General features: G+C 38.3%; 1 protein-coding gene across 15 annotated transcripts in view; it reads left to right on the top strand.

Annotated features, from left to right (window-relative positions):
• Positions 1 to 27,517, top strand: part of Cstpp1 (centriolar satellite-associated tubulin polyglutamylase complex regulator 1) — a 193,699-nt gene that overhangs the window by 31,707 nt on the left and 134,475 nt on the right. For 6 of the 15 annotated variants that reach the window (XR_013437584.1, XR_013437579.1, XM_078046102.1 and 3 more), the window contains exon 2: positions 4,911 to 5,013. The exons of 3 other annotated variants lie outside the window; for them this stretch is intronic. Coding sequence is in view for 4 of the 12 variants with exons in the window: in XM_078046102.1 (XP_077902228.1) it covers positions 4,911 to 5,013 (103 nt within the window). In the remaining 8 variants the exon portion in view is untranslated. Of the gene's footprint in view, positions 1 to 4,910; positions 5,014 to 22,094; positions 26,530 to 27,517 lie in introns of those variants that run through there. 6 more of the 15 variants (XR_013437583.1, XR_013437577.1, XR_013437578.1 and 3 more) reach the window with 5 other exon arrangements.

Genomic DNA, 27,517 nt, shown 5'->3' with positions numbered 1-27,517 from the left:
CAGCAATTAGAGAGAGCTTCACACTTGGCTGTTGGCTGGTGTGAAATTCTCACGGAAAGGAGCCTTTCCCTACCTTTGCAGCTCATAGCTCCTTCTCTTCACCACCCACAGCTTAAAAAAGCACCAGGACTTCCTGTTTCCACTTTGTGAACTGGGAATGGGTGGGGTGAATACTTTGTGGTGGGGTAAAAAAAACTTTGAAATTTGGGGACAAGTTCTAACTTCACACAAATGGTATGCAGGTGGGGACAGGACAGAAAGACATGCACATGCACATGCATATACACACATGCATAAATTCACACAGACACAAAAAGACTGTATATCTCAGATGATCTTACTGTTACCGTACATACCTGCTTTTGTGCTGTTTGTAAAATGAAGATAATTTTTGCTTCCCTCATGGGATTATAACGTGTTAATGATGAGGCAGTGTATTAGAGCACAGATTCTTGTTATTAGACAAGCCTTAGTTTAAATCTTGGCCCCTCTGCTCGCTTTGTAATCTTTTTTTTTTTTTTTTAAAGAGAGAATGAGAGGGGGGGGAGAGAGAGAGAGAGAGAGAGAGAGAGAGAGAGAGAGAGAGAGAGAGAGAGAATTTTTTAATATTTATTTTTTTAGTTCTCGGCGGACACAACATCTTTGTTGGTATGTGGTGCTGAGGATCGAACCCGGGCCGCACGCATGCCAGGCGAGCGCGCTACCGCTTGAGCCACATCCCCAGCCCCCTCGCTTTGTAATCTTTTTTTTTTTTTTTTTTGCTTTGTAATCTTGAGCCAATTAATTTTTTAAGTCTCAGTTCTCCCATTTGTAAAGTAAAAATGCCTATCATATGATTATTGTGAAAATTAAATAATGTGTATAAAACATTCAGCACATTTTCTGGCCCATTGTTCAATAAGTTGCACAGGGGCTCAAAAAAGGCAGCTGTTATTGTAATATTAAAGTAATTGTGTGATTGGCAAATAAATGTGAAACGGGTATAGTCCTTTATTTTTCTTTCTTTTCTCTCTCTTTTTTTTAGTGTAATCTATTTTCCAAAAAATACCTCCTTTTTTAATTTCTGGGATGACAAAAGTGCTTTGATTCTAACTGCTCTAAAACATTTCCTATGTAAAGGGCTTTCACCTAACTTTTAGTCCCTGGAGCAAGGGAGGAGAAGCAGCAGGATTTGCTTCTAAGTGGATCTCTTTCATTTCTACCATCAAAAAGAAAAAAAAAAAAATCCTGTACTAGCCTTAGGTAGAGGTAAGTCATAAAAAGGCCATATTGCCCAAGGAAGGAATTTTTTTTTTTTTGGTCAGATTAGGGTACGTGGGTAGAGGAAGGAAGGGGCGCACAGAGGTGAAAATACAGCTGATTTTACTGTTTGGCCATGTTTTCTTCCCAGTTTAATATTTACTTAGTTATAATGATTGGTATTTTGAAAATAATTATTGGCACGTTTGTCAAACAGCTTCATTTTTCAGATTTGGCGCTTTTTTCTTTTTTACTGTTTTCTTTTCTTAGTGCTCGGGATGGAACCAGGGCCTAATTCGTGCTAGTGCATGCCCTGCCACCAACTACACCCCCAGCTTCCAGTTTTGGCCTTTTTGTAGTTGTTGTTGCTATGTTTTTGCAGTACTGGGAATCGAACCCAGGGCCTCCCCAATGCTAGGTAAGTTCTCTCCACTGGGCTCTGTCCCCATCCCTTTGGGCCATTTCTTAAAGAAACAGTTTTCCTGTTGGATGGATTGAGTCATTGAAGCACTGGTTTTGTTTTGTTTTGACATCCTTTTATTGGGGGAAGGGCAGTTTGCAGTGGTTGGTAGTTGTTAGTTTGAGGAAGTACTTCATACAGGTAAGACAGACAACTCATGGAAAATGTAACCATGTTGCTTTTCTGGACTTCAGGCTGGTGCAAACATGGTGAAACCCTGGGTCACTATTGTCAGATGAAGAAGGCTTGGTGGATTTGTTTTATGAACTTCACTAGACTATCAGGACTTCAGAAATAGTATTTTTTTTTAATTAATTTACAGTAGACTACATTTTGACATATTGTTCACAAATGGAGCACAACTTCTCATTCCTCTGGCTGTACATGGTACAGAGTCACTCCAGTAATGTAATCATACATGTATATAGGGTAGTAATGTCTGTCTCATTCCACTGTCCTTCCCATCGTCACAGCCCCACCCCTCCCCTCACTCCCCTCAACACAAACTAAAAAGTTCCTTCATTCTTCCCTATCCTTGCACCCCACTATGGATCAGTATCTGCTTATCAGAGAAAACATTCGGTTTTTGTTTTTTGGGGATTGGCTTATTTCACTTAGCATGGTATTCTCTAGTTCCATCCATTTACCTGCAAATGCCATAATTTCATTCTTTTTAAAGGACAAGCAATATTCCACTGTGTATATGTACTACATTTTCTTTATCCATTCATCTGTTGAAGAGTATCTAGGTTGAAGGGTATCATAGTTTAGTTATTGTAAATTGAGCTGCTATAAACATTGATGTGGCTGCATCACTGTGTATGCTGATTTGAAGTCTTCTGGGTATAAAATGAAGAGTAGGATAGCTGGATCAAATGGTGGATCCATTCCAAGTTTTCTGGAGTATCTCCATACTGCTTTCCATAGTGTTTTCACCAATTTGCAGTCCCACCAGCATTGTGTGAGTGTACCTTTCCCCCCTCACATCCTTGCCAACACTTATTGTTTCTTTTTTTCTATTTTCTTTTTTTTTTTTGTGGTGCTGGGGGATAGAATCCAGGGCCTTGTGCATGTGAAGCAAGCACTCTACCAACTGAGCTATATCCCCAGTCCTCTTGTATTCTTGATAATTGCTATTCTGACTGCAGAGAGGTGAAATCTTGGAGTAGTTTTGATTTGCATTTCTCTAATAGCTAGAGACGATGAACATTTTTTCATGTTTGTTGGTTGATTGTATTTCTTCTTCTGTGAAGTGTCTGTTCAGTTTCTTAGCCCATGTATTGATTGTTTTGTGGGGGTTAAGTTTTTTGAGTTCTTTATATATCCTGGAGATCATTGCTCTATTTTAGATACATGTGGTAAAGATTTTTTTCCCCACAGAAATAGTTTTTTGATGCATACATTTTTGCAAATTTTAGGTAATCTTTCCATATAAGAAAATAGTATTCATATAGTATATGAAACTATACTTAAGCAAATATCAACCTTGGCAGCAACTTCTTAGAATTGCTTTTTGGCAGGATATTCATTACTTTTGGATTGGTCTTATTGCTCCAGAATAAAGTATTTTTCTAAATTTTTGGGTGACGGATGTGAACATGAATTGGAAGCTCTTTTGTAAAGTATGTCAGGATACAATTGTCATAACTAAAGATAAAATTCAGGGTAAGTAGAAGAAGTATTAGCTGAGCCCTGCTATATAGGAAGCTCCAGCTTTTATTATATATTAGTAAATCCCAATAACCCTTTCTGATAGGCTTGCTCCCTGCTCCTCCTAGGTAATAATAATAAACTCAGGACTTTATGCATGCTACAAAAATGTTCTACCACTAAGGTATAATCCTGGTCCTTCTGATGGACTTTTTTTTTAAAAAAATAATTTGTTTTAGTTGTAGATGAACACAATACCTTTATTTTATTTATTTATTTTTATGTGGCACTGAGGATCGAACCCAGTGCCTCACACATACTAGGCAAGTGCTCTACCACTGAGCTACAACCCCAGCCCCTCTGATGGACTTTTAAGAAAATGTATCAAGTATGTAGTACGCATTAGGCACTGTGGTGTTTTACATACCTTATTTTATTTAATTTTTAAAACACTATTTGGCAGGTGAGGTAGGATTATTATTCACATTTTACAAGGAGGAAATAGGCTTGGGGATAATTTGTTTAGTGTCACACAGCTAGGAAATGGTAGGGCTGAAAATGGAACTTGGGTCTCTCTGAACTCTAAAGTCCATGTTCTTAAGCGATGATTCTTAAGCTTCAGGGCACATAAGAAACACCAAAGGTATTTATTAAAAATTACTGGGATCCAGTTAGAAGTTTATGATCCCTAAGTCTACAAATCTGCATTTTAATTGGGAATCCTAGTCAGATCAAGAGATTGATTATACTTTGAGAAATAGATTGAAATTGTATTGCTTTTCACACTTGATATAGAAGAAAACAGGTGTAGCTAAAGTAATTATCCCAGATTAAGTTATAAAAGACAGAGCCATGATTCAACCCAGATCTGATAATGACTTAATGAATCCCACTATTACATATAATGTAACAATAAAAAATAACCCAAGTCTGTCTAGCTGTAATATTCACATTCTGTATTACAAGCCCAGTGTTAACAACAAATGTAGAAAATATGATATGTAATAAATTGAGCTACCCAGATTTCATGCTGTTGTTATTTACCAGCGTCATAACTTACACCACAGTTTTGGAATTTCCATGGTCTTTAGCCTATTTCGGTAACTTTTTTAAAATTAAAGAACTAAGTTTTCTTTACAGTCACATCATCCTGGCTTCAGGAATGGAATTCCTAGAATAAGGTTTTGAACATACAGAAGTGGCAGAGGGAATTTGGTGGAAGAGGAGTAAAAAAAAGAACTTCCAGGTGTATTTCTAAAGCACCTCAGCACTGAAAGAAGCGTCTTCCTCACTGAAAGAAGAATGAAAGGTTGATGCTGATACTAACCATTAGCCAGATGGCAGTAGCTTGTGTTCTTCACGTTTGTTCATCCCCTATTTGGTCCACTGAGATCATAGCTCAGTTAAGGCCAGCAAGTTTGCTCTGCCTATTCCAGTCCACTTCCTGTGGTAGAGCTCACCTTGATTGACTTGTAAGGCCTCCTACTGGAATTGGAAGAACGTTACTGATCTTTAAAAAATCTCTCTCATTTTCTCTTTCTCTCTTGCTTTTTGTTTGCAGCCCAGCGACATGTCCTCACGTACATGGAGGATGCAGTGTGCCAACTGCTAGAGAACAGGGAGGATATTAGCCAGTATGGCATTGCCAGGTTCTTCACTGAATAGTAAGTACATGAATGCTTTGCTAAAAGGGCGAACCCAAAAGAGGTACTTGGAAGCAGGCAGGATACATGAAGAATAGAGCAGAACAATGATGATTATGTAGTGGCAGCGAATGTTTAGTTCTGGAAGGTTGATTGAAGTCTGCCTGACATGTTTGGGAGCATGCCTTTCATGCAGCTAGTTTTGTCCAGTGATATGTCTTGAGGATGGTTATGACTATGGTAGTTAACAACTGCTTGTTTGATCTGTTAAATCTGTTTCTTCAGGTTCCTCTTATAGTTTTTAACTTTCTCCTTTATTCATAATATTCACTCTGATTTCCTTTAGTTGATGATCCTTTAGTCTCTCTTTTTCATGGCTGACTTTTGTCATGAAATTGTTTAAAATGGTGTTTCTGGGCAGTTTTCTTTCTGTAGGATGTCATACAAATCACTTAATGATTTATGAGCATTTCTAGAGGGATACATCTTTCATAGATTATATTGTTTGAAGAGTCATGCTTCAGGGTGAAATATGCCTGGAGCTGGGTGCAGTGTTACACACCTTAATACCAACGACTCAGAATGCTGAGACAGGAGGATTACAAGTTTGGGGCCAGCCTCAGAAACTTAGTGAGACCCTCTTTCAAAATAAAATAAAAATGGCTGGGGATGTAGCTCAATGGTAGAGCATTCCTGGGTTCAGTCTCTCATACTGCAAATAAATAAATAAATAGTACTGCAAATAAATAAATAAATAAATAAATAAAAATTATGACTGAGCTATGGAAAAGTCAAAATGGTTACTATGTTTAGAATATCACAGAACTGTTTTTAGGCTGAATGAGATAATCACTTTTTAAAAACACCTTAATCTTAGACAGGCATGATGGTGTACACCTATAATTCCAGCTACTTGGGAGGTAGAGACAAGAGATCTGAAGTTCAAGGCCAGCCTGGGCAACTTAGTGAGACCCTGTTTCTATTAAAATAAAAATTTTCAACAAGACTTGAAATGTAGCCCAGCGGTAGAACACTTGCCTAGCACTTGCAAGTCCCTGGGTTTAATCCCCAACACCAAACAAACAAACTAATGAACAAAAAAAAATTTTTTTTAAGAGAGAGTGAGAGAGGAGAGAGAGAGAATTTTTAATATTATTTTTTTTAGTTCTTGGCAGACACAACATCTTTGTTTGTATGTGGTGCTGAGGATCGAGCCTGGGCTGCACGCATGCCAGGCGAGCGCGCTACCGCTTGAGCCACATCCCCAGCCCCCCAAAATTTTCTTAATCTTCATGAAAAGATGTGCTAAAGAAATACAAAGTGTTAGCTGGGCTTGGTGGCTCACACCTGTAATGCCAGTGGCTCAGGAAGCTGAGGCAGGAGAATTACAAGTTCAAGGCCAGGCTCAGCAACCTAGAGAGGCTATGTCTCAAAAAATTTAAAAAAGGGGCCAGAATGTGGCTCAGTAGTTAAGTGCCCTTGGGTTCAGTCCCTGGTACCAAAAAAAGGAAATACAAACCATTATTTTTATGGCCAATATGCCATCATATATTTATATAATCTCTTGGATTCTCTTTCCTTTTTTTCCTGGCTTTTTGGGAACATTCTAACACAGGAAGAATAACCTCTCTAGGCTTCCTGTTAAGGTGAATTATGAACTGAAGTCGATCTTCCTTTACCATAGATTCCCCACCTTCCCCCCCCCCCAGCCTCCGCATCTATCCTCCAGGTTCTCATTGGGGATTAGACAGCTATTCTTTTTAAAATTAAAAGTTCTTAAATTTATTTAAAATTAAAGTCTATACTTGGGTTTCTGTTAGAAGAACACTTGTACTCTCCCTAGGTCTTTTTATTTTAGTTGTCAATGGACCTTTATTTTACTTATTTATATGCAGTGCTGAGAATTGAACCCAGTGCCTCACACATAAGGCAAGCGCTCTACCACTGAGCCACAACCCCAGCCCTTCTTTTGCTTTTTGGTTTTTGGAACTGTGGGTTGAACCCAGTGACACTCTATCACTGAGCTTCCCTCCAGACCTTTTTAATTTTTTTACGTTGAGACAAGGTCTTGCTAAGTTGCCCAGAGTTGCCTCAAACTTGGTAATCTTCCTGCCTCAGCCTCCAGAATAATGAACTGGAGCTCTAATGGATTTGAATTTTAAGTTCTTGGGAAAACAAACTTTCTGGGCAGAGGGCTAGCTGCTTCTCCCAGCCTTCTAAAGGAGGATGAAATACAGAAAGAAATCTTGTTCTCATGGTGTGGACTGAAGCAAGTGAGGTGGGCAGGGAATAAAGGCTAAGATTGAATAGCCTTGCTTGCTTTTACAGAGAACTGACAAGCCAGGGGTCAAGTTTCTAGGCCATTTAATCTGTACCAGCACTCAGGAGGCTCCTTGCCAAGTGAAATATGACTCTTCTGGGGGTAAGGCTTCTTCCTGGCCTTTTCTTCATTTAACCACCCTACTCCACCTCCTTTATAAGTCTTTTCTCTTGTGGTTCCTTAACGGCTGGCATCATTTCTTCTTCATCTCTGTTTGCCTACTACTTGGTGTGGTGCATAACATGTAATAAATGTTAGGTAAATATTTCTTGCTCTAACTGTATCTACATTTTAAGCTATAACATGTTATCTATTCTTTTTCTTGATCTTATTATAATGAGGACTATTTTTCTTGTTTGTTTGTTTTTTCCCCTCTCTGTTGTTAATTTTAGGGAGTAGAACACTGTATTCTTCTCTTTAGGAAGCTGTGACTAGCACTGCAAGTGAACCCCACTGGTCTATGTAACTGATACTGAACTCTAGAGAACTAGTAGTGAGATTTATAGCTGTTTTAGAATGCTGTTAACTATAGATAGCTTTTCATCTGCCATTATACTACTGAGAAATTTTTAAAGATTTTTTAGACTACTGAGAGCAATCTAGTTGCCAAGTAAGCTGTTTCTGATTCCCAGGAAACTAAAAATTACATAATGTATGTGAGTGGCACATACCTGACACTTCTATAACTCTAAGACATCAGATTGGCCTGAGGTTAAGTTATTTTGAGAAGTGAAAGACATGCCAGCATCAAAGCTACAAAGACATTTATTTCCCCCCTGTACCGGGGATTGAACCCAGCAGTGCTTATGCACTAAACCACATCCCCAGCCCTTGTTCTATTTCATTTTGAGACAGGGTCTCACTAAGTTGCTTAGTGCCTTGCTAAGTTGCTGAGGCTGCCTCAGCCTCCCAAGCCACTGGGATTATAGACATGTGCCACTGTGCCTGACCAAAGACATTTTTTTTTTAATACTAAAAAGTTCTAGCTATATGACAGAATGGGAAGTAGAAGAAATAGTATTTGGTAAGCAAGGGATCCTGATTGTTAGAAGCTCCTGATTTTACTTTTGACTATAAAGATTTAGCTAGTGAAAATCCTTCTGTCTCAGGCCCCCAGTCTGTATTGATTCATAGGAGAAAGTTGAGCTCCTTATTCCTATAAATTCTCTCTCTGCGCCCTTAGGCACATTTCTGAAAACTGGCTTCAGTTGCCTCATCTATGAAAGAGGTTTAATAAAGCTTTACATGCTTATATTAATAATATAATAATTACATGTTATAATGGGCAGTTTTTATTAAATTCATGCTATGTCTCATCCACTACAATTTTTTGAGGTATTGGTACAATTATTATTTCTATTTCATTGATAAGGAAACTAAGACTCCTCAATGTAATGCTTTAAAGAGCTTCTTCAAGTTCACAAGCTAGTAAGTGTCAGAGTTAGGAGTTTGCCTGCAAATTCCACTGTTGTCCTCTGCCTTCACATCATTTTAGTGCCTAATGTTGCTGGAGGCCTACCCTGATAAATTTGAGATCTCTGCTAGCTGTAATTTCTGCAATTCTTGAATTTTCCCTATGAATGATACTCTGTAAACTTATCTCATATCCTTGTCCAGTGACTTCAATTCATTACCATTTAAATATTTAGTATTGGCCTTTTGGGGGATACAGTTGGACCTATCTCTAAATAGCAGGAAGCTTGATTAAAAAAAAAAAAAACATGTTAACTGTACACTTCTTGCAGTTTCAAGTTCATGCCTTTTCATACATTTAATGATGGGTGATTTAACCTTTAAACAATGGCAGAGTTACACCTTGAAATTGTTTCTGGAGGGTTTTTATGTTGATTTTCTTTTTTTACAAGAAGTTTTTTTGTAGTTGTATTTTGACAGAATGCCTTTATTTTATTCGTTTATTTTTACGTAGTGCTGAGGATCGAACCCAGTGCCTCATGCCAGCTAGGCAAGTGCTCTGCCACTAAGCTGCAGCCCCAGCCTTGTTGATTTTCTTTTTTAAAGTGCTTGCCCTCTCACCTTTGCTGTTATTTCTTGGTTGTTTGTGTTTTCAAACAAGTTCATGATTATTCCAGCAAATATGGATGAAATGTAAAACTCAAGGAGCTGAGCAGCACTATGTGTATGTCTGCAAGACAGTTAGGTCTGCAGGTCAGATTCCTCTGGACACTCTTGAGAGAAGGGTACTAAATCCCAGAGCTTTTTCTTTTATGTTATATGTAACCTCTACTTCTGAGTTCTGTCCTTCAACCAGGGGAAGGTAAAAGAAATTAATATTTAAAGGTGCTACTCTAAGAATAGACCAAGTCAGTGCTGGGTCAGGCCCTCTGAAGGAGTGCATCCAAGAAAATGAGGCTGGAGTGGCTGTGACTTAGAGACCACAGCAGAGTACGACCAGGCTCTTGTGGTTCTTGTGGCTTTTTAAGACATTGGAAAATAATGATGGGAGAAAAACAGGCTGAAATCTGAGAATTCCTATCAGAATTGGGAACCATTCTTCACAGGCTAAATTGATAGTTATAACTCTGTGGCATCAGGGAGCTTGACCTCAACATTCTAATATAGAAAAGAGTGATTACTCTGTGGTCTTGGTCAGTGGGCCCAGGAGGGCTCTTTCTTATGATCAAGTTATCTTGTTTTTGTTTTTGTTTTTTTAAATGATGGATTTTAGTTTCTTGGTGAAAGTTTGATGGTTGCAAGGAAAAGAAGTACACAGATTACCTTCATTGATGGAGGTTTATTTTAAGGATGAAAACAGACAGCTGGGTGTGGTAGCTCATGCCTGTAATCCCAGCAACTCCAGAGGCTGAGGTGGGGGGGGTTGCAAGTTTGAAACCAGCTTTCACAACTTAGTGAAACCCTAAGCAACTTAGTGAAACCCTGTATCAAAATAAAGAATAAAAAGTACTGGGTATGTGGCTTAGTGGTAAAATACTTAGGTTAAAGCCTCAGTACCAAACCAAATCAAACAAACAAACAAAAAGATAGAATTCATTCAGTAATTAGTTTTTGAGCACCTACTATGTGCCTATTTGTACTAGGTAATGGAAGAATCAGGGAACAAGACAAATACGTTATATGCCCTCATGGACCTAGTGTTTTAATGAAAGATAGTTAATAAACAAGCAATCTGATGATGATGAGAATAGTTGTCATAATAAATACTCTGTGTAAGGCACTGTTCTAAGAATATAATGTAGATTGTCTCATTTAATGTTCACAAAACTATGAGATAGATTATTAGTGGTATCCACATTTTACACATTTAGAAATTCAGGCACATAGAAGTAATATTCTTAAGATTACAAGATGACAACTGTAACATAAAATACAAGAAGAAAATAACCAGGGCAATGTGATTCATAGAATGGCCAGAATAGATGACATTTGGATGCTCATCCCATCAGAAAGTCAGTGACTTAGCTCAGAGGACCACTCTCTTTCTCTTTGTCTACCTCAATTACCTAGGCTGACTGTATCAAAAAGAGATAATTTGATGGACTTTATTTGTTGCTGTTCAAAATGGAGAACCATTAATGATCAGTGTTCCTAAAAAAGCTACTTTGTATATAGATTACTGATCTCCCTCATGCCTTGCTATCTACCATGTGGAATAAATATGGAGATGGAAAACTTTATTAAATAAATTGTTTTTAGAAAAGGAACATTGATTTCATTCTGACATAGTAATTATCAGATTTTTTTTCTTTTTAAATTTTTTAGTTGTTGGTGCACACAATATCTTTATTTAATTTTTATGTGGTGCTGAAGATTGAACCCAGTGCTAGGTGAGCACTCCATCACTGAGCCACAACCTCAGCCCAGTTATCAGAATTTAATTGGAAAGTTGAATTCTTTTTTTGCATATACTCTTGCAGTAAAAAGCTTCAGCATGAAATTCCCTCTTTATTGCTTTAATAAGAATAAATCTATGAAATATGAACTTCATTAATTCACTCTGGAGAAAAGAGATTACATTATTCCTAAATCACTTAAATTTTAACTCTAGTGAAAACAGTTCATGATTATAAAATATGGATTGTTTCTTCTTTTTTGAAAACAAGTCTTCTAAGCCCTATGAGAGATGATCCACTTCTTCCCTACATAATCTAGAACAATCGGGGTGTAAACTTTCAGTTCTAAAGTTGGCAGATTTTTTTTAGGATCATCCACCATCTAACATTTAAGTAATATTTTGAGTTCTTCTGGTGTCCATGGTAATGAAGGAGCAGAGAATTGGGGCAGCAAGAAACAGAGCAAACCAGGACTTCACCAATTTCCAGGATTGCCATTTTGACTGAGGAATGGACTTGAGACTTCTCTGGGCCATTTCTGCTCCATATTTTCCCTATTTATTGTTGTTAAATTGAGCCAAAATGTGGTGTGGTGAAATAATGGTGACTAATCCTATTATAGACTTCTTCAAAAGGGGTAGTGCTTCTCCCTGCAGCCTGCCCCCTCCTGCCTTTTTTCCATAGTTTAGTTGACACATTGTAACAAAAAAAAATTGCCCATTTCTCATTGTCAGCATCTGGATTCTCACACACAGAGAATTGCCAGGAAAAGATTTTGCCTTCAGTTAAAGCAATCCTGTCCTCAGTGTTACTGGCCCAGACATTTCTGTTAAGCCAACAATTTGTGAAATTTGTAGAGAATTCTGGTTCTTTTTTATTTAGCAGAGATACATTAGAGCAGAAGGACTCCAGGGAACCATAGCAGTGAGTTAAGAGTCACCAAAATCTATATTGACAATGAAAAGTACAGGGTCATTGAGGATACATGGAACTGCTATTTGTGTAGAATCCATCTTTCTTTTTCAGTTCCTTCATGTTATGGTTACAGGAAACCATCCAGCAGCACTTGACCTGGTAACTGAGGAAGCGATTTCACAGTCCACTGGTCCTGTGATTCATTCAGAAGTCAGAGTTAAAGGTTGCAGAAGTAATAATTGGGCCTAGAATCTCCCTGTCAGGAAAGACCCTACTTCCCCAGCCCTCCTTTCTCCAAGTTAAGAGAAACTTAGCTGTTGTGAAACCATTCAATGAGAGGAAATGAAGGAACTCTATCCATCCTTGGCCAAAGTATTCTTAAGACCCAGTAATAATATTTCTGTTTTCATGGGAGCTGCTCTTGCAGCTAGCTAATATAAAACTCATGTATAATTCTTCACCCTAAAATATCTCTCTTTGGAGAACTAATTTGATTTATTTTAATCTATAAATAATATAAAGGATCTTTAGTTGGCCACACCCAGATATGCCTTGTCATCTGCCACTCTGATAATTCTTTCAGTGTTCCTCTAGCAATCAAGTAGACAACCACAAGTGTGAATTCAAATTCTGCCTCATTATTAGTAATGTAAAATAGCTCATCAGAAGTTAAGATGCTGATTTCATCAATAATATAGCAATTTAAATTTTTTTGTGCTTTTAATTTCTCCAATATTTGTTCAGAATTCTTGAAGATCTGTGGTGCTGGTGGCATAGGCCTGGCACAAGAACAGGAAAAAGTGACATGATTTGGCACCTTAACCAGAAGGTCTTTAATGAACTAGGGATGGGGTGTAGGGGATAGAGGAGAAAGAGGAAGGGCAGTTAGAATTTTGGCAGCCGTGCCAAGATTTTTTCTTCTCTAAAAAAAAAAGTGCAATGAAAGAAATGAGGTTTACCTCTGACATTATGATTTGCTAAGATGTTTGTCTATTTCTTGGCTTCCAGCACCATGGCAGATACATCTTTGAAGTCAATGACTTACCCACAAAACAAATTGTTTCTCAGGTTCCTTCAAGGGGTGTCATATCCAACTAATTTCCTGTCTGAGGCCAGAAGATTGCTTTTTTCAACTATCAGATGCCATGCTGACTAGCACAGTGGAACACATCTTATCAGAACATGTCATGAGCATGTAAATTTATTATAGGACAGATGGGTTCCAATTTTGCTGACTTCTGAGGCTATAACAATAGAAAATATCATGATGAAAGCAGTTTGGGTAAAACATCATTTCTTGGGTGACCATAAAAACACCCTTGAATTCATTCCTTTTTCATTGACAATGAATATCAACAATAAATGTCTTTGTTAATGTCCTTGCATTATAATTTTCCAGGTCTAGATCAATGCTAGGGATTATATAACCTATCTCAAAGGATTGTTATGCAAGTCAGATGAAATGACATGAATTAAGTATTTGGTTCCATATAATTCATTTGCATTATGTGTCATTCCTTTTTAGTTTAGCTTTAGTTTTCTGGAATTTTTTCATCTCTTACTTGGTGAATCTCTAGGAAAATGATAGTTTTTTCTCTCTCTTTAAATTGTCTCAGAGTTGAAGATCTTGATGACTTTTTAGTCTCTCTTGTTTTCCGTAACACTATTTACCCGGCATTTTGTGTCTTCTTCATAGATTGATGACCTCCTCCTGCATGTTTATTAGCTATTTTATCTTGACCACTTTACTTTTCATTTAGTTCATTCAGAGAATAACTTAACAAACTTTTGCCTTTTCTTCTTCAGCTATAAGCCATTTCCTCCCCTCCCATCTGTACTTCCTTTCCCTGACTCCTAAATTAGAAAGGTGTAACAGGAGACCTGGGTCAGTCAAGTCTATCCACCTTGCATCGTTCCTACTCTTCCATCTAGCCAGGAGAGTGATGGCTCAGGGTAATGAAAAACAGACCTTCTCTGCTGAGGTCATTGCTCCTCATGCTGGCAGCCTGTTCCAGGAAGCTGTTTATCTGTGCTTGTAGAGCCACACTCTGGCCTCTGAACAGTTGGAATGTATTGAGGAACCACAGAGTCCAAAGAGAGAATGTTACCCAGGCAGTTCCACGCAGGAGAGTATATTTACACCACACAAGCTACAGTTTACATGTCTGGGGATAACTGTTTATCTGTATACTGTCATACTTGACCTTCTATGCAATACAAATGCCCTCTCAAGAGGGTTTTACCAAGAGATACTATAGAAAATTTGATGTAAAAATTACCTTTTAAAGGTAGTGTTTTTCTGAATCAGATTTGATGCTTAAAATTTTAAACCATACAGGCCTGATGGCTAAAGCATCTAAAAACACTTATTTCTTGCAGGTTTTTTTTTCCCAAATTAAATGTTTTTCTTCATCCCTTTACCAAATACTAAGTTTTGTTATAGAACTTTGATATGTGCTATAAGTTACAATATCAATAGGGTTATAAAATATGGCCACTTGCCTGTAAGGAGACGTAAGCTGGTTGAAGAGGTAATGCTTACTCGTTAACAATTAGAGAACAATACATTAAGTTGTGTGGCCCAGTATGCTGGGAAGGAGTAAGGAGAAATAATGACGATTAGTTAAAGAAACATCATAGAGGAGTTTGTCTTAACCTGGAAAGATGAATAGAATTAGAATAGGGGGAGAAAAAAAGGAGATATTATTTATGTGACATGAAAGTACTGTAGCTTGGTGTCATACATTTTGGTGTCACATAAATCTGTGTCTGAGGGTCTGCCACTTTCTAGTACATGATCTCAGGAAAATGCTTAGACTCATTTATAAATTAGGAAGACACATATATAATATATAAGATTCCACATTACATGATTGTTCAAAGGATTAAATGAGAATAACGAAGATAAAGTGTTTGGCATTCTATCCAAGATATAGTAAGTGTTTAATAAATGGTAGCTGCTATTGATGGTGTTTATTGATTTATTCAACAAATATTTACTGAGTACCTATATCTTAGTCAGTGTTCTGGGTATTAGGTAGGGATTAAAAAAATGAGAAATCTCAAACCTCATGGAGCTTTTATTCTGAAATTATCTTAATTTCACCTTTTCCATCTGTGTGTAATAATTTTAGACTTACAAAAAAGTTGCAAAAGTAATATAGAGCTCCCTTATCCCTTTCATGCAGCTTCCACTAAGATTAACATTTTCTGTAATCATGGTAAAATTGTCAAAGGACCTTAACATTAATTCAGAACTACGAGGCTGAGGCTATGCTCTGTGGTAAGCACTTGCCTGGCATACACAAGACCCTGGGTTCAATTGCCAGCACTGCAAAACAAAAAGAAAACAGAAAAACTACTAGTCCATAGATTATTATTTGAATTTTCACTTTTAAATGTTTTTATTAGCAGGGGGTTCATTTTGACTTATTTCTAAATTCAGTTTATTTCATTTCAATCTCTAATACTTACCTTTTCCTTCCCCTTCTCCTTACCCCCATCCTCTTCCTTTATTTCTCTTTCTTCTATTTATTTATTTATTTTTAATTGATGCATTAGAGTTATACATAAAAGTAGAATTCATTGTGATGTATTTGTATCTGCACTAGCATTTCACCTTGACTTTTATTTTATTTTTTTTTTGTGTTACTGGAATTGAACCCAGGGGTACTCTACATGAGCTATATTCTTAGCTCTTTTTTAAAATTTTGAGATAGAACCTTGCTAGGTTTCCGAAGCTGGCCTCAAACTTGGGATCTTCCTGTGTCAGCTTCTGAGTCTCTGGGATTATAGGTGTGTGACAATGAGCATAACTTTCACCTTTATTTTTTGAAGGATATTTGTTTTTCTAGTATAAATTCTAGGTTGGCAGTTATTTTACCATTCTGTTTCCACTTCTGGTTTCCACTGTTTGTTGAGACATCAGCTTTTAGTCTTGTTTTAGATCTTTAAAAAACAAACTGTCCTTTATCTCTGGCTACTTATTGGCAATTTGTCCTTGGTCTTTGGTTTTGCTATAATGTGCTTTGGTTTGCATGTGTGTGTGTGTGTGTGTGTGTGTGTATCTAAACTATTTAGTGTTCTTAGTGCTTCTTTTTTTTTTAAATATTTAATTTTTAGTTGTAGTTGGACTCAATATCTTTATTTATTTTTATATGGTGCTGAGGATCGAACCCAGGGCCTCGCTCGTGCTAGGCGAGCTCTCTACCGCTGAGCTACAACCTCAGCCCCTTCTTAGTGCTTCTTTGAACTGTATAGTTTAAGGTCTTTTATCAGTTTTGAAAAATTCTTAATTATTACCTCTTCAAATTTACTTCTGTTCTACTCTCTTATTCCTTTTGGGATCCCAGTTACACAAATGTCATAACTTTACATATAACCCCTGTCTCTTTATATATATATATATATATATATATACTTTTTTTTTTTAGTTGTCAGTGGACCTTTATTTTTTATTTATTTTTATGTGTTGCTGAGAGTCAAACCCAATGCCTCACACATGCCACTGAGCCCCAGCCCCAGCCACCACCCCTTATCCCCGGTCTCTTTTGTACTTTTATTTTTTTATTTTTTTTGCACTTTTTATCATTTTTCTTTTGGATATTTCCTTCTGATCTATTTTTATTTTATTTAATTCTCTTCATTTGGGTCTAATTACTCTTTTTTTTTAAAGAGAGAGAGAGAGAATTTTTTAATATTTTATTTTTTAGTTTTGGCAGACATAACATCTTTATTTGTATGTGGTGCTGAGGATCAAACCGAGGCCACATGCAGGCCAGGCAAGCACGCTACCGCTTGAGCCACATCTCCAGCCATGGGTCTAATTACTCTTAAACCCATCCACTGAGTTCTTATTCTAGTGTATATTTTAGTTCAAAAATTTCTACTTAGTTATTTTTTTGTTTGTTTGCTAAATCTTATTTTTATTTGTTTGAACATAGTAATACATGGTAATTACAAAATCCACAGTTTATCATCTAGATTCCCTTTTATCTGTTCTTTCTTTTCATTTTTTCATTCTGTTGCCTTATCTTGTGTTCTATACCTTTTTCCTCTTTTTGAGAGATGTTCATGCTATATGAAAAACTAGAGAGATGTGAGACCTAGAATTAGATTATCTTTCCTCAGAGAAGATTTATGCTTCCTTCTGGCAGGCATTATGGCCACTAGTAATCCTGAATCACCTAGTCCTTCAGGGGTTGGAATGATTTGAAGCTAGCCCTAAGTATCTGGGGAGCTCTTCAGGGTGCCAAAAGAGTCTCAGGGGTACATCAGAATCCTTCTTCCCAACCTAGATCCAATTTTTTGACCTCTGAGTCTCAAGAGTCATTCAAAATCTTTGGAACTTAACTTTAATTTAAAACTCTTACCTACTCTATATATCAGTTGCATCTTCCGGAACTGGCAGAGGCCCCTAGAAACTATCAAGAAATATAATACCTTATTTTTTAATGGTGGTGAGTATAAGTGATATTGTGAGATACCTAGTACAACTGTAATATGATATGAAAATGTCTGAGATTTCTATATTGTTGCTGCCAAATCTACTGTGCTTATATTTATAATGAAAAGAAATGCTAAATTTCAGTTAGAAATTAGTAAAAATATAGAAAAAATTATCATACAAGTTTATGGATAACTTAATTTATTAACTCTTCCCTTTAGAACTGACTGGCCCATGTGGCACCTCATGCTGGGTTCACATCCCTGGGATTTGTGCTTTCATAACACAATAGCTGTCCTAGCTATTCTTCATTTCCTTTAGAATAGCTCTATGATGATTTCAAACATATGCCTTTGATAATTCATTTGACAAATTTCAGCCAGGAAGGTTAGTCTGAATTATCTAGTCTACCTCTGATGAAGAAGAATTCTATTAGAACTTGCATTCTAGTGGAATATAATTAGCAGAAGTGGAAAATACCATACACTGTAAGGGGTCATGAAGGAATATAATCTGATTTATGAAACACAAGTATAATAGAAAATATGTCTCTTTTCTGTTGGTGAGCCACTGAAGGTCCTGGTGTCGCCATGGGCCATATTGTAAAAACAAGCTATACCCAAAGTACCCAAAGCCTTTGTTTCTGCCGGAGTGTCCCTGATGCCAAAAGTCACATCTTTGACCTTGGGCAGAAAAAGGCAAAAGTGGATGAATTTCCACTCTGTGGCCACATGGTAACTGAGGAATATGAGCAGCTATTGGAGGCTACCGGTATTTGTGCCAACAAGTACATGGTAAAAAGTTGTGGCAAAGATGGCTTTCTCTTTTTTTTTTTTTTTTAAATGATCTCATTGCACTTTTTTTTTTTTTGAGAGAGAGAGAGAGAGAGAGAGAGAGAGAGAGAGAGAGAGAGAACTTTTAATATTTTATTTCTTAGTTTTCGGTGGACACAACATCTTTGTTTGTATGTGGTGCTGAGGATTGAACCTGGGCCGCACGCATGCCAAGCGCTACCGCTTGAGCCACATCCCCAGCCCAAAGATGGCTTTCACTTCCAAGTGTGGTCTCACCCTTTCCATGTCATCCAAATCAACAAGATGTTGTACTGTGCAGGGTCTAACAGGCTCCAGACAGGATGTGGGGTGCCTTAGGGAAACCCCAGGGCACAGTGGCAGGGGTCATATTAGACAAGTTATCATGTCTATCCGCACCATGCTGCAGAACAAGGAATGAATGATAGAGGCCAAGTTCAAGTTCCCCAGTTCTAGAAGGTAAGGTAGTGATGCAGCTCCCTTCTCCTACCTTTCCTTACCCCAGTCCTCCTGACTCACTTTACATCTCTAGATCCACATTTCAAAGAAATGGGGCTTTACCTAGTTTAATGCTGATGAAATTGAAGACATGGTGGCTGAGAAGCGGCTCATTCTTGATGGCTTTGGGGTCAAATATATCCCAATCGTGGTCCCCTGTACAAGTGGTGAGCCCTGTACTCATAAAGGCTTCTACTGTGCTGTCCCCTTCTTAATCTCATACATACCAATAAATCTGTATTGTATCCAAAAAAGAAAAAGAAAATATATAATTGGGATAGGACCAGTTTGTGGAGGACTCAATGATGTTGAAATAAAAAGAAAGACAAAGTAAAAGAAAAGTGTCTTATAAATGCTGAGAAATGAACTCTCCGCTTCTAATTTTTGAAATTCATATCCATTTATTAAGTGCCTACTGTATGCCAGACATGGTCTTTAAAGAATTCACTATTGTGTGAAAATGATAAACATAAATATAATTAAGATAGAGCATTAGAAATATTGGACTAATGAATAAACTTTTAAAAATATATTTTTAGTTGTAGATGGACATAATACCTTTATTTTGTTTATTTATTTTTTTATGTGATGCTGTGGATCAAACCCAGTGCCTCGCGCATGCAATGCAAGTGCTCTACCACTGAGCCACAACCCCAGTCCTAATGAATAAACTTTTGTAGAAATGATTAATTGTACAAAGTCAGGAAACAGTTTCTGGAGAAATAACATTTAACTTAGCCTAGAAGACTAAGAAAGGAGAACAGAACTCCAGGAAAAGAGGACTACACAGGAAAGGAATAGACCTGAAAACGCAGATAAGTTTGGTATGACCTGAATGTAAGAAGGAAAGTTGGGGGTGGGGAGAATGGAGATCATAGTGAGAAATAAAATTTCTCCAAAGAATGGGACTGGCTTTCTTTTTTAAAAAATTTTTAATTAAAAAAATATTTTTTAAATTTATTTTAGGTGTAGATGGACACAACACAATGCCTTTATTTTTATGTGGTGCTGAGGATCGAACCTGGGTCCCACCCACGCTAGGTGAGCGCTCTACGGCTGAGCCACAATCCCAGCCCAATTTTTATTTTTTAAAAAAATATATATATTGTTTTTAGTTGTTGATGGACGTTTATTTATTTATTTATTTACATGTGGTGCTGAGAATTGAACCCAGTGCCTCACACATGCTAGTCAAGTGCTCTTCCACTGAGCCACAACCCCAGCCCGGGATTGGCTTTTCTTTAAAGAGCCTCAAATTATATAAATTCTGCAGCAGTAAAGGTTTTTGGCTAGACCAACAGAAGGTTACTCTAGCCATCTTAAGCAAAGAGAAACTTTCTTTTATTTCTTTTTTTTTTTTTGGTCCATACTGAGGATTGAACTCAGGGGCTTTTTTTTTTTTTTTTTTTTTTTTAAGAGAGAGTGAGAGAGGGGGACAGAGAGAGAGAATTTTAACATTTATTTATTTTTTCTTAGTTCTCGGCGGACACAACATCTTTGTTGGTATGTGGTGCTGCTGAGGATTGAACCCGGGCCGCACGCAAGCTAGGCGAGCGCGCTACCGCTTGAGCCACATCCCCAGCCCTGAACTCAGGGGCTTTTTATCACAGAGTTACATCCCCAACCCTTTTAAAGTTTGGCCTTGAACTGATCTTCCTGCTTCAATTTCCCAAGTACATGGAATTACAGGCATGCACGACTATGACTGGTGTAGAAAGAATCTTTCATGGAAAGATGTGTCAGTTGCAGTAACTGTTTATAGATTGAATTGTTATGAAACCTTTGCTTAGTTTTCTGGATTATAGCTTCCAAAGCTTCCTAGATTCTTGTCTGATTTTGTCTTTTTTTTCCAAGCCTAGTCCTTCAACTACCTATGGATTTTATGAACCCTTCTAGCAGAGCCCCCTTTTGCCAAATTTTTTTTCCTGTTGCTTGCAACGAAGAACCCTGTTACTATTATTGTTATCATTATTATTTGGTGCATTCATGGGTCTTTTAGGAGTATATTAGTTACCATGTGAAACTTTAAGTGGTGATTTTCATTTTGTAGCGAAAAAGGAAGAGGAATAATTCTGTTATACCACTAGTAAAATTCTTTTTTATTCTTTTAACTTCACTGTGATTCCTAGGAAAATCTTAGAAACTGTCAGTATAAAAGCTATATTACTAAGTATTGGAAGTTTCCAGGAATGAACACCTAATCAGTTTCCCTGGATGGGAGTCTTCCTGTTCAGTAGTTCCTTGAGAGCTGATAAAATCCCTCCCCCTAAATACTTCCCAATATATTGTTGAAATATTTAAGATTAAGGAAGAATGAACATATTAAAACTAATTTTCCAATGGTGACAGAAATGGAGTTGAAGCCTATTGAAACAGTTATTGACCACAATTAGTCAAAAAATAGACATTTGTGCAAGTCTGTCAAACTGTGTTTGTCAAAAATCCTGGGGATGATCCATTTAAAAAATATTTTTATTACATTTTTCTTATGAATCAGAGAAATATGCCAGATGGTAGAAATTTCAGAAAAGAGGTCTCTGACATTGATAGATTGAAAGGTGAATGGAGTTTGGAAGACAAGGATTTGGGTATGCAGATCAGAGGAGAGGAACTGAGAAGTACTGGCTTCTTACTTGCCCATTTTGTTTTTTGAAAAGAGAATAGGCAGGGGAAGTGGGAATACATATTTTTCTCCTTTCAGCACCCCTGTAATTTAACAGAGCCACAGAAGGCAGTCAGTGTTGAGGTGTGGGCATGATTTCAAAGATATAATCTACTATTGTGCTTCTCAGGAATGAAATGAAGGAGAAACTGAGAACAGTGTCTCCTAGATGCAAAAAGCTGAAACGTGGACCATGTATCATCCTTGTCACACTTCATTTTTTTTCCCCTCAGAATTGTGGATTTGCTTGTCTTTATGGCTTTTTAACTTCTAACTTCATTGTCCAGTTGGTTTATTTAATCTCCATCATTAATTCCCTAATTAGCAGGTTTTCAACCCATTTTATTTTATGAAATCCCTATATTTTTCTTAATCACAAAATGGATTAGGTAGTTTTTTAGTAATAAAAGTTGATATTAATGTGTTGTAACATGGTAGCATGTGGATTAATTCAACATTCCAGACAGGTAATAGGTAATTAAACAAATAAATTAGTAAGGCAATTTCAGATAGTATAAAGTTCTGTTATGAATTTAGGGAGGGGACTGGGGATATGACTAAATGGTAGAGAGCTTTCGAAGAAGAAGGAGGAGGAGGAGGAGGAGGAGGAGGAGGAGGAGGAGGAGGAGGAGGAGGGAGGAGGAGAAAAGAGAGAAGAGAAGGAAGGAGGAGGAGGAGGAGAGAAAAGAGAGAGGAGAAGGGAGGAAGGGTATCCAGCCCCTCCTCCCCTTTTTTTGGTACTGGGGATTAAACTCAGGGACACTCAATCACTGAGCCACATCCCCAGCCCTATTTTGTTTAGAGACAGGGTCTCACTATGTTGCTTAGCGCCTCACAGTTGCTGAGTCATGCTTTGAACTTGCAATCCTCCTGCCTCAGCCTCCTGAACCCCTGGGATTACAGGCGTGTGCCATTGTACTTGGCTTATCCAGCCTTTTTTTTTTTTAACATTTTTTTTTTAGCTGTCAGTGGACCTTTATTTAATTTATTTATATGTGGTCCTGAGAATCAAACCCAGTGCCTCATACCAGGCAAACTCTCTACCACTGAGCCACAACCCCAGCTCCTATCTAGTTCTTTTAATGTTTTGTTTTGTTTTGTTTTTTAGGCAGTGTCTTTGTAAGTTTCCCAGGCTGACCGTGCCATCCTCCTGCTTCAGCCTCCCAGTTAGCACTGGGATTATGTATGCCAGCAGGGCTGCCAGAGAAGGCCTCACTGAAGCCTTCTGTTGCAATTTCTATTTTGGATACTTGCTTAAAACGTATTAAGTCTCAAGTTTTTAATTTTGTGAGCATAATAATTATTTTCAAAGCTTCCATAAGTGGTATATTTATTGTTCAATTTAAGTTTTTATAGGTGTTCCACATCTGGGATGATGGGACAAAATGAATTAAAGAAAGAGGGGGTCCTTTAAAAAGCATATTTGTAATTAAGATAATGGAGAAAGATGAGGAAGAGCAAAAATATTACAACTCACAGCTGTACATGTGAAATGAAAAGAAAATGAGAGGAAACTTGAGCTTGTACTTTATTTGCTTTGTAAATAGTTTTTGACCATTTACTTCCATTTTAAGGGTGTGCTGATGATAGGAGTTGGTGGACAGGTATGACTGTGTTTACTCTGGGAACCGATTCTTTTAGATTTGTGCCTTTATATCTTCTCGGAGGCCCTTTCTAATAGATTAGAATTGTCATAAATTTTAAAGGAGCCAAGAACTGAAGTCTTCTTTCCCTTCTATCCCATGTAGTAACAAAAGGGGAAGGAGTGTTTCTGATGCTACTAAAGTCAGATATCCTTGGGTGAAATATTAAAGTTCAAATAAAAATTTTAGAAAGATCTTTTGTTACTTAGAAAAACTTGACCTCTTGTTCTCTTGCTATAGTGATGACACTTGAACAGAGAATGGCAATTATTACATTTTAACTCTACAACTCATTTTTATTGAGAATTTACTTTATGTTTATCTTTGTGCTAGGTGCTGTGAAGGATAAAAAGATGCATACTCTGTTCTTCAAGAATAAGCAGTAATAGGAATATATATGTGATTGCAAATCATAGAAACCCAATTTAAAATGGCTTATGGGAGAGAGTAGGGGGAATATGAGTAAATAGAAAATTAACTGACTCCTGTAATCAAAATTGTCAATGACAGGTAATGTGTATTCAAACGGGCTGAATTCAAGTATTCAAGTCAAGTACCAGTAAACTGCTTTTGTTTCTCTCCGTTTAGTTTTCTTTCTTAGCAAAGCTAGCTCATTTCAAGATGGCCACTAGCAGCGCTGGGCCTGTATCTTATGATTATAGTAATTCTGATGGCAAAAGAGCTTCTCTTTCAGTAATTCTAATAATAGCAATGACAACAACAGTGCCCTCGGGTTGACATTGATTGGACTCTCTTTTATCACATACACAAATTTTAATCTGTTAGTGACCAGGCAAAAGAAAAAGGTTGATTAGACTGGCCTGGCACTTGTGCCCACCTTTAGTTGTCTTATAACCATTATTTGAATACCTGAATTTTGCCTATTTGAAACCAGATTGCTCATGCATGGGCTTTTTTGGTTATATGAGCCAGTTAAATTCACTTAATAATTGTTGGGAGTCTCCCTGAGAATTCCCCGGGCCTTTCAAACATGGCGGTGGGCAAATTGCCAGTGGGCGGATAACAAGTTGTTTTGAAAATTTTCTAATTGGTCCTCCTGTCTTCTGTGATCGTGATCGTGGACAGCTCGTGCCCCCCATGAATCTTATGCAGGGTGGACGTGCGTGCACCGTAGGTGATGATCTGACCTTTACTATGATTGGCCCCGGGAGCTTCCTGGTTTAAGATAACTGACTCTCACTTTCTATATAAGCTAGAACCAGCTTGCAGTAAAGTGCTTCATCTTTGTCACTGCTATCTGTGTGTGTGCATTTTAATCTCCAACGACGAACCTTGGCCTTTCATTTGTGCCGAAACTGGGAGGGGAAATTCCTCATTCTGAGGACCCCCTCTCTCAAGGTTCGCCGTCCTCCTTCACCTTTTTGAGCGCTGCTACATTCCACCCAACACCGGCTCTCCAATAGGTGACTCCTTCTGATCAACAACCGGTGAGTCCCCCTCCCCCTCTTTGGGAATCCATCTCCAAACGGCTATATGCAAGGGCTTTGGCTGTGAATGTCCAGCAAGGCCCTTGACGCCTAGTTTGGAGGAGAGAACGCACCCCACCACAACTTTCACAGTTACGGTGGACTCTCTGGATGCCCATTTCATGGTTAATGAGCTATAAGGGACAGAAGAATAGGCACTCTCTAACTCTCTCTAAATTTTCCTTCTCTTCTCCTGGGAAAAGCCCTGACGTCAGGTGGCCTGTGACTCCCGGCCTTCAGAAGGTCTTGCTGGCTGGGCTCTTGGGTGACGACTCCTTTGCCCTCCTGGCCCCGGCTCTCCAGAGTCTCTTTGGTTGACTTCTCCTGTCGGGGACGCCTGCAGGATACTCAACCAAAATCTGTTCCAGTCCAGGCCATTCACCTCTTTTCTTTCTATCAAGAGTCTTTATGGGAGCCTCTTCTTCCCTCCCCGCTGATTCCCCTCTCAAATGCCTTCTGGCTAACCTCAACCGGTTGTCCCTCACTCTGGACATCAAACCCAAACTCCTCATCAAATTCAGTACACAGAATTGGCCATATTACCAATTAGACAATCAAAACCGATGGCCCCCAGAGGGGTCTCTAGATCCTCAAATTCTGCGTGACCTTTTTAACTTCTGCGAGCGCTCAAAAGGGTGGAAGGAGATCCCCCTATGTGGAGGCCTTTTACCTCCTTCGCTCCCACCCTGAACTATGCTTCTCCAGTAGATCCTCACCCTCAGCCTTCTGCTCCAGACTCTCTGCTGTCACTCCCACCTCAGCAACCTGATTTCTCCCCTCCAATTTCTAGATCAAAACCCCAAACCTCCGCCGGTTCTCAGACCATTGCCCCCTTGCTGAGGTAGCAGGTACTGAGGTACCTCTCCACCCACTCACTCCTTTCTTCTGTCAGTGTCCACACTGGGTCCCACCAGGTCCTCTTACCAGCTAACCCAAAGGTTAAACCAGCTGAGGAGAGCCCTCAGACCTATATCAGAGATCTGGTGAAAATGGCCTTTAAAGTTGCTTTGTCATCACTGAAAACAGGTTACTAAGAATTTAATGTCCCTTACAGGCTTTTTGGGATACTCACTCCCATCTTCCCTCTGCTCTACCTGTTCTACTGCTCAAGATTTTGTTGCTAGGAAAATCCCAAACCTCTTTCCCATTATTCTTTTACATCTCTCCTTCCTCATTCTCAGATCCACCAGAGCTGCTCTCAGCCCCACCTTCCCATCTTCCCCCTCTGTACCAGGCCCACAGAAAAGTCTTGACTGACCTTCTCCAGAAGTCTTCACCATGGCTGATTTTAGGACTTTCAGCAAAAAATCCCTATAAAAGAATTCAGTATAGATAAACTTCCTCTTTTCATGTTGCCATGTTCTACTTGGCCACTGGCTGGAAAAATCAGCACTCCCAAAGCTAGAACACCCCCTTACTAGTTTTTCACAAAATATGTGAACAAGGCCTCTGGCCTTGAGCTGGGCTTCACAGAGATGGCTACATTTCTAAGATAAGGAAGTTACCAACTGGGCTCCATGGTAACAGCTGGCAAAGGGAGGAAAAAAAGGAAGAAAAAGTTCTCCCCTTCCCAGGTATCCTTGAAAAGTTAACTTGCCCAGAACAGAGGAAAAAAAAAAAAACCTGCTTTTTGTGAACTTCTGCAGACTGTGAACTTCTGAGCCCCTCCCCTTACATGCTGGATGCAAAATTCTGAAACTACCTAAACTTGGGGTTCAGGGGATTAATTGATTACAACAGAAGCAGTGCCCTCTGAATCCAATTGCAACCAAATAGGACTGTTTCCCTGTCTTCAGTGCTATCTTAGGTGCCTTGCTTTGTGTGTCCCTACAACAGTATAATTCCATATACTTAAACATTGTTTATGTTTTCATGAAATGGTCAACAGATGTGATTAATTGTGTACTGCAAAACACAAAAGTACTTTGCTACTTTTCTACAAAAGGTTAAAAGCTTTCAGTCTTTCTTTAATTCATGTTTTAGATATGATATTATATTGTATTGTCTAGTATTCATGTGAACTTGAGCAACAAATTATTTAAGCTTTGTAAAATGATATTTAAAAAACGAAGATCAGCTTCAGAACTATAGCATTTAAGATTTATGAAGAGCCCGCCTTACCTGAGATAAAGCTGTGCCTCCCATCTTACTACATGTCAGAATGACTCCAAAGTAGGCCAGACTTCAGGTAAAGCCCAGTACTCTTAATTTAAAGTGAAACTGACTTTGCTGGATGTTTATGATCAAGATTTAAAGTTAAATTAAAAAGGCCGAGAAAACCAATATTTGGCTTTTGCCTTCTGAGTCAGTCTGAATCCAGGGAGCAGGGAACTTCTCTAAAGAGCTTTGCAACTCTGGGCCCATAACCTCCTGAATAGGGAGATTAATGAGACCACTAGAGAATGAAAAGCCAATCTGTGCATTTGCTGTGAATAGGAGGGTCACCAGAGAAGGGAGACATCCCTGATGCTTCCAAGGGAAGCCACATGGTCAAGCAAGACCTGGACCCATCCTAGCACAAATGGCACTAGCAGAACTAAGAAGCTGCTCTCAAGTTCCCCTATGAGCAACCCCTATGGGAACTTGGCTGACTCTTAACAATAGATAGAAACAAAGTCAATTTTGACCAGCTTGATCTTAAACACCTACCAAAAACAGTTAAGCCAAAAAGTCATTCGTAGGAGTAATGAAAGACAAAAACAGCTAGAAAAAAGGAGATAGCAACTAGCTAACAGTCTCCATGGGGAATGTTCAGTCAAGTATGGCCTTGGCTCCTCCCCCTCACAGGACCCCTATTAGTCCTCTTTATGTTTCCACTAATAGGACCAAGTCTGTTAAATTGCCTACAGAAGTTTCTGCAAGATCAGATATATAGGTTCACCAACCAGTCAGTCAATCAACTAGTTCTTTAAGACTTCCAGCCCTGGTGCCCA

This window comes from Ictidomys tridecemlineatus, chromosome 4, assembly GCF_052094955.1.
Source record: "Ictidomys tridecemlineatus isolate mIctTri1 chromosome 4, mIctTri1.hap1, whole genome shotgun sequence".
Classification (NCBI taxonomy): Eukaryota; Metazoa; Chordata; class Mammalia; order Rodentia; family Sciuridae; genus Ictidomys; species Ictidomys tridecemlineatus.
This window is presented reverse-complemented; position numbering and strand designations above follow the sequence as displayed.